This window comes from Enhydra lutris, unplaced genomic scaffold (genome assembly GCF_002288905.1).
Source record: "Enhydra lutris kenyoni isolate GAN:26980312 unplaced genomic scaffold, ASM228890v2 scaffoldscaffold1, whole genome shotgun sequence".
Classification (NCBI taxonomy): domain Eukaryota; kingdom Metazoa; phylum Chordata; class Mammalia; order Carnivora; family Mustelidae; genus Enhydra; species Enhydra lutris.
Window position 1 is genome coordinate 59,243,601 of NW_019154085.1, and position 12,115 is coordinate 59,255,715.

Genomic DNA, 12,115 nt, shown 5'->3' on the forward strand with positions numbered 1-12,115 from the left:
CCTGTAATAGTCAAGATTGTCCTCAGGAGTTGGGAGACCCATGTAACGTTCTGTATACACTGAGTCTGTGATGAAAAAAAATGTAAAAATAGTTAATTCATACAATAAACTTTTCTTTTTCTTACTGGGTGACTTTATGTGCTTTCATATGTCATTACTTGTGTGTGGGTCTGTAGCATCTCCCTCAGGAGCGTCTCTTCAAGGTCAGTTTTTTGTTTGTTTGTTTGTTTGTTTGTTTGTTTTGGCTTGTTAATGCAGCTGGACACCAGCTCAAACTCATGCTTTTCCATGCTCAGCTGGAACGAATGAAAGTAGAGGGAGATCAAACTAGATGATTTAAAACCAGTCAATAATCCATCTACTGAGGGTGTCTGGGTGGCTCAGTTGGTTAAGCATCTGCCTTTGGCTCAGGTCAGGATCCTGGGGTTCTGGGATCAAGCCCCACTTTGAGCTCAGCAGGGAGTCAGCTTCTCCCTCCCCCTCGGTCGCTCCCTCTTCCCCTTGCTCTGCTCTCTCACTCATGCGCACTGTCTCAAATAAATAAATAAATCTTTAAAAAAAAATCCATCTGCAAAAAAATCAAATGTTAAGAGCTGAAAAGTAAGGGCTTTTACCATCATCATCTGATCCTTTACCATGATCATCTGATCCAAAATAACCTCTCTTGAATTTTTGGTCCTGACACAAGCGTATGCCCTAATTTTCTTTTGGAAATCCCTTAATGTTCAATTACTAGTTGCTTATTTAAATCATATTTTGGGCAGTTTAAAATTCATTATAATGAAAACAAAGAGTTAAGTTATCACTTATTCACGGAAGATCCCTGTATTAGCTCAGTTACTCCATCACAATGCAAGTCAAACATTTGTTTTGCCCATTTTGTGGCAAGCCCTCAATTTTGGGATTATAACAATTGTGTATTATGAAATAAATCACACTAATATCTGCTGAAATGAAGTAAGCTCTTTTATCTATAAGTATGGCTAAAAACAATATACATAATTGGTTTGGTTATTTTGGATAATGAAACATATTTTTGCCCTATTTTTAAAAATTTTATAGATATATTCTAAAATAGACATGAGAAAATTTTACAATTTTCTGTGGCTAAATTCCAAAATAACTTTAAAAATCTGAAGTAATTGCTTTGAAAGGTGCCCCCTCCAGTGACCAGATTATAGTAAACAGATTAAATATAAAATAATATGCTGTCATTGTGCTGTTTAGGTTAATGATGAATTTCACTGCAAATCGTATAGGTAGTTCAGTACTGATCTCATTAATTCTTTAAATGAATATATCATCTAAACAACAACCTTAAGCAAAACTCTAACCCTTTCTGAATGACTGGCATCATTAAGAACTACACTGATAATGAGTGTTAGTTATTTCACATGTATCCTTTATGCCTGTTCTATGGAAATCAAAATACGTCTTTCAAAATGAGTAACCTCAACATTTTATCCTTTTGATTAAAAGGAATACAGAATATATGTAATTTTACATATCTAGAGGACACTAATACAGAAAATACAATATTTTAAGGGACATTTAAAAATACAAGATCTTCATAAAATGTTCATATCTTTCAACATTTAAATATGAATAATATAGGTTGGACATGTGAAAGGAGGTTTGAAAATAGCCTTTAAGGGCAGAATAAATTTTTCCTGAAACAACAGCAGACTTCAATTCTTGTCCTAGAACATTATACCTCTTTTTTATTATGTTAATCAGGCTTACATTTGTGAGAAGAGCTGAAATATATTTTTTTCTTTTTTAGAGAGAGAGAGAGTGCGCAAATGTGTGTGCATGAGCGACGAGGGGAGGAGGAGGCAGAGGGAGAAGGACCAGCGCAGGGCTAGATCTCACAACCCTAAACAGAAATCAAATGCCTAATGGCTGAGCCACCCAGGCACCCATGAAATTTTAATAAGAGTATTTTAAAAATACATAATATAGGTGCTGTAAACTTTTACAAATGCACCTTTGAAATACCAGTTATGTATTCCTTTTATCTGATCTGTGAGTAAAATTTCTCAAATTAATACATATGTAAGATCTCTAGAAAGTGCTCATGTCTAGAAAGTTGACTTGGTCTAAATATATTTAATGAAGTTCTTTTATCATTATACTTCTAAACTCACAAAGATGGCTTCTATTATTTTATTGACCACCAGAGGTCTCCAAAAACAAGCTATCCAACAGCATAATTAGTAGGAAGCAGGAAAGTATTATGAAAACAAATCCATTGTGTGTGGACTGAATCAGAAGTATGATTTCTAATTTTTTTTAACAGAAAGATAGAAATATATACATATATGTGTATATATATATATATACATATATGGATATATATATGGATATATATGTATATATATATACACATATATATGTAAATATATTACATTGGATGCTCTTGGCCTTTAAAAAAGGGTTTCCTACAAGATTGGTACTACCACACGATGGGGGGAAAATATGTAATGAGCATATTTGTTTCAATGAGTCTATCACATAAAGTACTTGAGATGGGGTCTGAAAAGATACAGGAAAATAATTCATCTTCTCACCACCTCTGACTCTTTACCCCTACCTAGTATTCCAGTGTTTACTCTCTCCCCCTGGGGAATTAAAGTCTTACGTGTGTATGATGCCTTATAGAATTATTTCTCAGTGATGAAGAAGAGATCCTAGAGTGGTTTTCACTAACTTAGAGACAGTGGGGGAAATAAAACAACCAGGAATAAGACAACCCAGGAATTCCCCCAATCCTTACTCCCGTCTTTCCATCCAAAGCCCTTCTTTATTTGACCTTTACTGGAAGAAAAAAAAAAAATACATGCTTCTTTTATTCAGTTAATATATGAAGCCCCAAAACCCAAACTAAAATAAGATAAGGAAGGGTTTATCTGCAGAAATGTAGCATTACGGATATTTTGAAATTTAGAAAACAGAATTTGTTGATAACTAAGTATATAGATAACAATACCACCTAGACTTTCACAATAGCAGAATAAGAGAGATCATTTGATTATAGGTATCTATAAGGCGCATCTACAATGAATAGGCTTATTTCCTATAGAAACAGTGAAACTCAAAAAGGAATGGTTTTGTCATTGAAACTTTAAGGTCAACACTCTGTATCTTTTTGTACCTGAAAGTAATGACATACCATAGTACTCCCACCGTGAGACGGGTGCCACAGCTATTCCACACTTGAACACGCCACTGCCGGCTCCCAGGACCATGGAGGTTACGTACCCTCCATATGACTAAGGAATAGAAATGGTTATTTTTATAGAGGTAAAGGAATTCAGGACATATGGTAAGCGAGTCGCAGTTTCCATATTTCTCACATCTTTATATACTGTGCCTCTTTAGAGATAGAAAGCATGGTAGAGAAGGGCTTAAATTGGCCTTAATTGGACAATATCTAAAGACTACACTTTCAGAGCCCTGGTCCCTTTGCTTGATAGGTCTAAGTGGGAAAAGCATCAAAAAATTGTCAGGCAGTACTTAAAGAAAAAAAGATCAATATACACTAGATCTTTACTGACTTTGACTCATTAGAAAAATCACCCGCCTTACCTCTCTCCTGCTCTCCTTCCCAACCCCTCTCCCTCTTTCTCTACCTTCCTTACCTCCCAAACCCTCCTCCTTAATCATAGTAAGCAGAGATATACACCTGACTAGCAGGGACTCACCACCTAGAGTTCTAAGACATTTTATCGGGGACTTCTTTGATTAAAAATGCCTGATTTTCATCTCCAAATATTTACATGCCAAAGATATATTATCATGCTCTGGGTTATAATCACTAACTATATGGACACAGATTCATAGCCAAACAACGACTCACCCAGCCCCAAATTGCAATCCGCTTGTCATCCACAAATCCCATTTTTGAAAATTGTCTAAAATACATGGAAAAAGTCCACGAATTAGTATTGCATTGTATATAGAAAACTAGCATAAGTACATAAGGACACAAATGTGAAACCCTGCCATTTGCTATTTGCTCCTGATGCAATCTAAGATTAATTACGGCCAACAATCAAATAAGCACCTGAGATGGATGTCTATTTTTTTTTTTAACTTAAGAGCCAGATGAACAAGGTTTACTTTTGTTGGAGTCCATAAAAATTTTGTCTGTGTGTGTGTGTGTGTGTGTGTGTGTGTGTGTGTTTGTGTGTATGATTCACAGAAAACAAATCCTGGCAGGTTTTTCACAGCTTTATATAAAAATTTGCAGCCCAGATGCACTTTTCTTTACATAATTGAATTTAAATCTCTCCAGATGTTTTTCAGTTGAAGAGAGGCTGCCCCCGCGATGGAGAAGTAGAGGGGCACAGAGAACATCTGGGCAGGGCTTAGGAAGGTCTCTGGGCCTCCTACCTGAGAACTTAAACACCATTCTCTAAATAAATCCCTTCTTCAGCTGGGTGTTGATTAGTTAGCTGAGCACCGTTAAGTAGGAAGCAATCTTTCCTTGATGGATTAAGAAGTCTTTTTGCCATTAAATTGTGCTTAGGATTTGTATCCAGTTAAAGAAATGAGAAAAATGTTTTGTGCACCCATGTTTTAAAATCTTTTACATCAAAAGGTAATTTGTTTGCTTTAAGAAGCAACCTAGCAAATGCGGCTCTTTAACCTTTGTAATACTGATGCGGGGGGGACCCTTGCATTGACCTATATGTGACTTTGGGAATTTTTGTGTTTTCAATTATAGATATGGCTTAGGTGGCCCCAAGTTAAACAGTATTAGAAAAAATTAGAAGTACGTCATTTTCAACTCATTATCTTCTCCCCGTAAACTTTTAAAACTTAGAATACATATATGTATAGAAATGTGCACCAAAGCGTGAGTGTGCAAGTTGATAAACCTTACAGAACAAGCATATCCTTGAACTGAGAGATAGTGCATTATCATGCCCCAGAAGCCTCTGGGTCATTTTCCCTTTGCAAAAGGAAAAAAAAAAAAGGAAATGTTTTCCTTTTATATGATTCCAATTTGTGCTTGGTTTTGGACTTTATATAAAATGGGTCATGCAGGAGATACACTTTCATGCCTGGCTTCTCTCATTCAACAGCCTGTGAGATTCATCTACACTGCAGTATACACCTCTCTTTAGTTGCTGAATTAGTATTCTACTGTATAAATACATGACATCTCATTAATCTTTTAAACTTGAGATGTATATTGCGGATACCCAATTATGTAATTTCGGATTTGAGAATCCCCGACACTCCACCCTCTCTCAGAGAGGATCAGTCTGGATAAATACAATTTTGGTTTTAAAATATGACAGCCCTACTCCTGAACCATTTATCCTCTCTCTTGACTTCTCTTTCTCTCTATTTGGCTTTGAAGGAAAATAGCTCATCGTTAACTATGGTGTAAGAGACTTAGAGACACTTAAATCAATTGTCCTCTTCTCTTCTCTTTGGTGGTTTCTGGTTTTTAAAGGCATTTTCCTCCACCCATCTCACCATTCATAATTTTTCTGGATTTCCTAGTTTATGATTTCATAACATTATTTTAAATCAACCACTTGTCATGCTTCCCCAGACATCCAGGCACTTGATTGTAGAAACTCAAAGACTGCATTTCCTATTTGCCAGTTGAGCACGGTTGAACTGGAGAAAGCATCTGAGTTGGAGTTGGAGACCTTGATTTAGATTATGACTTCCCCTGACAAATTACCAAACCTAAGAGCCTGCATTTTCTACCTGAAGCATGGGATACAGATCCCCACCTCCTAGGGGTGCTGTGCAGTTCCCATGAAAATGCAGGTAAAACATTGCCCATGTACACGTGTGCTACGTGGGAACCATTATTCATCAGTAACATCTCTTCCAAGCCAGACCACAACACTTATCTGTGGACTCATGAATAGAAAGCACCAGAATGAGATGTGATTCATACTTACTGAAGCTCTTATAATTGTGAGCAAAGATGGCTGTGCCCCACAATTCTCCCCCAATGCCAGAGTAACCTTCATCCCAACTGTAGGAGCCACTCCTAGGACAGATAGCTGTCACATGTAATGTAGCTTCCTATGCTGTGCAAGTACACTGGACTCCTTCACTTGCCATTGACTACAGGGATGGTCCACTCATTTAGTTAGATGTTTACCCCAGGGGAGCATTTATCCCTCAGTTTGCCCATGTGTTTGATGAATTTTGAGTCTCTGTTCCCAGAAGGTGGTAACACATATACCAACTCCTTTCTAGAGTCACAGAGAGGAATTTAAGAAATAAGTCTTTTTTAACCTTTATATAAGTCTCTAATGACATACATTTTTATCTAAGTGTTATATCGTCACTAAAAATGTACCCCAAACATAAATGACTTCCTCTAGGACACTTGACATTCTTTCCACTTTACAACTTTAAAATATAAATCGAGAGGGAAGAATCAGATGACCTTCGGATTCATCTCCTAGTCACTCACCTGGCTGCTTCAATTTGATCTTCAACTTCAAATGTTCCCAGTCTTCTGTTGACTGCGTGCATGATCTTATCTCCTTGGTAACCACTTCCTCTGCCATCAAAGCTAGCTACGATAATGTTTTCTGTGCTTGCAAGGTAAGTAGCCCAGTTGAGTCTGAAGATAGCGTCTGCTTTTTGACTACACGGGCCTGCATATCTGTGAAAAATCCCAAATTGTTAGCCTTTGTGGTTTTTCTGAATCAAATGAGGAGTACCTGTGTTTCTACTCCCTGTGGACAAGAAGTATGCGTCTTTCCCGACCACGAGGCTGAAATTGTGCCAGCCACCAGGGTGTCCAAAATGGTTCCTTTAAAACTTGGCAACATGACTATAATGGCTGTGTGTTTCTTTCAAAGATGCCCATCAGTTTTACCTTTGAAGATCAGTATCAAACACAGACTTCATAGGCCAACATTTTCTAAGTCGTATATTTCTTAGAAATCAAAGAAATAAATACTTAATAGTTGGGATAGGGATGTTGGGTTATGAAAAATTAATGAGGATGACAATAAATGCAGCTTTGACTATATCCTTTCTCTCTGGCTTGCAAGCACTCCTACACTACATGTGTATTTCCTAGGCTGGAACTTCCCAAAGGAGGGCTTGACTGCTGCGTGATATGCACTGCATTGCCCACCCCCCCCAACAAGTCCCAGCACAAGGTTACACACCAAGGCTCCACAAGTCACTGTGGAGTGAGCCAAGGTATGAACGACCACTATTCCACAAAACTTCAAAGCAGAAAGAAGTAGGCGATATTGACAACTGCATTCTATTTATCAACAAGCTTAACTCCCTGCTATCTGCAATCTGTACAGGCTAGACCCCACTCCCACACAGCTGGGTGCACAATCTCCAACAAGCCCTGTCATTGCCATGTGTTAATCAAGACAATTTCCCGATAGCTCCTTGCATCTCACTTAAACATGTCATCTTTGCACGATCTATGGGTCTCCTGGACCCAGACCTACTCCTGGACCCAGACCTACTGCCTCCCACCCCATCTCTCCTACTGGTCTGCTCACTGTCCCCTCCACTTGCATGCCTTTGTTCTTCCTAGGGATGGAAGTCAAAAGAACTTTGGTTTTAAACAAACATTGTGTTACTTTCACTGTAAACTAAATATTGTAACATTCTAAATTTAAAAAGAAGAATGCATTCATGCATTTCTTGGGAGAGTAAACATTTTTTAACAACGTGTGAAATGCCTTGGTCCTTTCAATGATTTTAGATTGTGTAGGGTAATAACTTCCCTTAATATTAGTTATGTGTCAAGTTACTCTACTCCCTAAGATTAAACAACGTTATTTTTAAAAACAGAAAACAGGGACGCCTGGGTGGCTCAGTTGGTTAAGCAGCTGCCTTCGGCTCAGGTCATGATCCCAGCGTCCTGGGATCGAGTCCCACATCGGGCTCCTTGCTCATCGGGGAGTCTGCTTCTCCCTCTGCCTCTGCCTGCCATTCTGTCTGCCTGTGCTTGCTCTCTCTCCCTCTCTCTCTCTCTGACAAATAAATAAATAAAATCTTAAAAAAAAAAAACCCAGAAAACAAAGATTTGGACATCTAAGAATGGGAAGAGGAAAACAACTAAAAAGAAACAGGCAGTAAATTTACCATGTTTTTTCCTCACTGGGGAGTTGAAGAGGATAAAAGTCTCACTCTTCTCTAAAATATCTGCTTCCCTTATTGGTGCTGAAGCCCAAAGCAAATTAATGTCACTGTAGTCAAAGTTAGGCTTATTGAAAATCAAACAGCACATCTGGAAGTTTAAAATACCTTTTTCTCTTTCTCTGAGGTTTTATGTTTTGTTTACATGGAACTCTAAATACAGGGCAACAAGGCTGTGTTGGATGCTAACACCCCTCTTCTGTTATTGGTGGTGGTGGTTACACAGAAAAGTGATGTTCTCGAGTCTCAGTTTCCTTTTCTGTATAATGGGCCCAATAGAACTCCTCACATCTGTTTGCAAATCACCTGGCAGGCAGCCCACAGCGGGCACATTTGTTGGGTTTGTTTTTGTCTTATTTTTATACAAGGAAATGAGACAATCTAGGACAGGAGGAGTGGTGTTGTGGCATTATGTGTGAGGTCAGGGCAATTTTAGGAGGATTAAAGTAAAATGTATTCCCAATCATTATCAAAAACATTTTTCGAAGATGCCACATTTAGAGTTTGCATGAGTTTACATTTACTGGTCAAAGATGTGTGATTTCAGAACTTTCTCTGAGACTTGAAGAAGTCTGGATTGTAATGAACAATTTCCTATATCACATCATATCTTCACCAAAGAGGGGAATGAAAGCTACCAGGCAGTGGTATTTCAGGAACTAAAGGCAGAGAAACTTGATGTCTTAATGCATCAAAAGCCACTAATGGTGATGTTTTGGGCAAGTTTAGGGGTAAAAAAGTTGTGAAGGCTATTAATACCCATCTCTCATGTTAAAATGTCTATAAGGTAAAGATAAAACTGGTGACCTAAAATTCCTTTGGCATTCCCTTGTAGTTCAGAGAAAAAAATCAAAACTAAAGGACCATATGTCATTACGACAGAAGGGTGTCTTTCTTCATTCGAAAGATGGTAGAAAACAAAGGTTTGGTTATGTGATTGCAAAATGGAAGGACATAGTCAAATTGCTTCACAATGATTCAGGAAGAGACAAAGGATGCATTCGACTTTAATTTTCTGTAAGCTGCACTGAGTAAAAGATGTCTAATGGTTAACTTCTAATGTGTTCCCTCCTCTTGAATACTTACACATCTATTAGTAGAGGATATTTCTTGGATGTATCAAAATGAGGAGGCAAGATCATCTGATACCAGAATTCTAAACAAACAGAAAGATTAATTAGTAAATTATGAGTAACTATTAGCACATGATCTAGGTGTCTGTGTGGTAATAAATCATAGCTAGTATTCAACAATTTGTTAAATTATGATAGAAAAAGAAAATGAACTGCTTGGATTCAGTATGTCTTTAAGATATGAAAATATTCTCTTTCAGGTTAGAATACTAGTTAAGATGAAAGCAATAAAGTTGCTTCTAATATATCTATTAAATATATTGGTGCCTTGTAAAATAAAAGTGCATCTTAGAATTGCTAATGTTTTGTTTTTATGATTCTGTTCTTTGGCATCTGATCTACTTATCTAGTTTGTTTACGGCTTATGTTCTAAGTTTTCCTCCAAAATGTTTTCCTCTTCTTGAATTTCCTTGAAGATGTTTAGGATTTTTAGTTGGCCCTAACTCTATTTTAAAATTCTGATTTAATAACATTTTTGTAATTCTTATTGCCATCCCAGACCGCAAAGCTGAGTTCCCATTTTCAGCTCTGTGTTTCACAGAATGAAATCAGGTTTACATGGAGCAGACTGTTGTGTACGTTCTGTATGATCTGCAGATCTGTTTAATTCTCTGTGCTTGATTTAGCATCAGTTTAATAAAATTTGTCCCTAAATAATGAATTGGTTTCCTTTGCTCCCAAGTTAAGATGATGAGTTAGATTAATAAATCTTAAAGATAGAGAGATCGAGAGATGTCCTATATTTTAATCAGATTATTTCCAGCTTCAGTAGATTTAACCTATAGGGGAAAAAAATCCATATCTCTAGAGCTGCTGCTTCTTTATGTTTATCTTCCTTTTCTTTCTTTCTTTTATTTTTTTTTTGTTGTCGTTAAAATTATTTTAGTTGAGGAAAAAAGAAAGGTTTAAGAGTAAGATCTTTAGATAGATAGATTTCTCTTCAATTTGGATTTTATATTTTAAATATATCCCTTCTGACTAAATGTGCTTATAAGAACAAAAATTTAAGTCTTTCTTCTTTTTCAGTAGAATGTCAAACTGTGTCGATCATGATGTTTTAAATAAATATGCCAAACCCACCATTTGCTCTCTCCTTTGAATTTGTCCTAGTTGATTGGAAGTGTTTTTAGTTCCATCTCTCTGAAGATACTGTCCCCACCCCGCTTTGCGTGGGGTGCAAGGTTCTCTGTAATCCCCAGTCCCACCTCCTTCTGCCCCTCCTCCTCAATGCCCCCCTACCCCACTTTCTGGAGTTTGAACGTACAACCACCTCCCAGCTGGACTGTCCATCTCTGGCAGACCCAGCCTCACTCTCCTCTCTATCAGTTTGTCCATCCAACCCTGTGGTTTCCCTGAACCAAAAACTTCCGGGGTCCCCCACTGTCTTTCAAATCTCAGCAGCACCTTCTGTCTTAGCAGCCCAGGTAGCTCTCCCGAACTCTAAGTCCTTGGCCATCATGCCAGCAGCACCAGCATCACCTAAGAGCGAATTACAAACCCTGGGTTCACCCTGCCTTGTTGGATCACAGATCCTTAACAAGGTGCCAGGTGATTCATATGCATGTTGAGTTTGAGTAGCCCTGCTCTAAGCTCCTCTTCACAAGTACCCTCTACTCCCCAGCGCTTTTCCTGCCATTTAAAATTGGATGGATCTTTACTACTGGATCTTTTTGCATCTTTTCTATTATTATCCTATATTAAAAAAAAAAAACAACTTAAATCAATCTTGATGGATCCCCCCATCTCCCATGAGTAATTAGCTCTTAATGGGAAAAACAACAAACAAATACAAATGAACAAACTACAAACTTTCCTACTCAAAGATCACCTCTCTTCACCCCCTTTCTCAGTGGTTCCTGCATACCATTCCTGCTCAGGCATCCAGCACAGGGACCAGGCTAACTGTGGCAGGGAGAAGGTCAGGAAAAATTCAAGATTTCGCTCCTGAGACTGAAGTTTTAACATTTTACAGCTAACCTTAATTTTTGTATACAATCACTTCAGATTTTTTTTTAATCTCTTTGGGTTAAAGGTAAAATATATCAGGATAACACTAAGTTAAACACTCAATTAATATTTTATAGTAGAACAGAGTTACTAATAGAATGAAACCAAAGTAGCAATAGTGTGTTTTTTTTCCAAATCCTTTCCTTTTAACAGAACAACTTTTACATAGAGTGGTATTCTATTTTAAAACAAAAAGAATGAAAAACTAGCAGTTCTCATAACAAAATTTTTCATAGGAAAAATAACCTCAAATTAGAAGTACATATAACATAAAATGTGTATTTTCAGATCAAGTTATCACGTTTAGTTATATTTTTATTGGTGTTTCCAGGAACAGTTCTATTCCTAAAGAAATTCAACTTACTTGTTTCATTCAAAATAATGAAATCCAGTTTTTTTGAGGGCATCTGGACATCCTGCAGCATTTTATCCAAAGCTGAATTGTCTTCCAGGACTCTCAATTCTAAACAAATATTCCAGACGGCAGTAATTCATTAACAATGTGAAGAATTCGGATTATGCAAAGGGCTAACGAACAAGTGGCAATTCACTGATGGGACTATACATTAGATTATAAACCTTGAGTTCAAATCATTGTTTAAACACTAAAGCCAAAAAACAAAACAAAACAAAACAAAAAAAACCCCACAAAACACACACCTCACTATGCTAAGTACATGTTGATCCTATTCACACACACTAAGAAGCAAAGGAAAAGTAAAATGCTAGAAAATACCTTTATCGTCACTGCTCCTATGCAGAGTATAGAGGGGCAGACCAGGGCCTGTTAACAGGAAAAATGTTTTAGGTGAGGC

The 12,115-nt window shown here is 37.3% G+C and overlaps 1 protein-coding gene across 1 annotated transcript in view; it reads right to left on the minus strand.

Moving 5' to 3' along the window:
- Window positions 1-12,115, minus strand: part of LOC111142158 (dipeptidyl peptidase 4) — a 78,885-nt gene that overhangs the window by 11,213 nt on the left and 55,557 nt on the right. Inside the window, exons 17-23 of the mRNA XM_022495155.1 lie at window positions 12,037-12,084; window positions 11,665-11,763; window positions 9,247-9,316; window positions 6,455-6,649; window positions 3,860-3,914; window positions 3,173-3,272; window positions 1-65 (exon numbers count right to left, since the gene is read on the minus strand). Of these exons, the coding sequence (XP_022350863.1) occupies window positions 1-65; window positions 3,173-3,272; window positions 3,860-3,914; window positions 6,455-6,649; window positions 9,247-9,316; window positions 11,665-11,763; window positions 12,037-12,084 (632 nt within the window). The remainder of the gene's footprint in view (window positions 66-3,172; window positions 3,273-3,859; window positions 3,915-6,454; window positions 6,650-9,246; window positions 9,317-11,664; window positions 11,764-12,036; window positions 12,085-12,115) is intronic.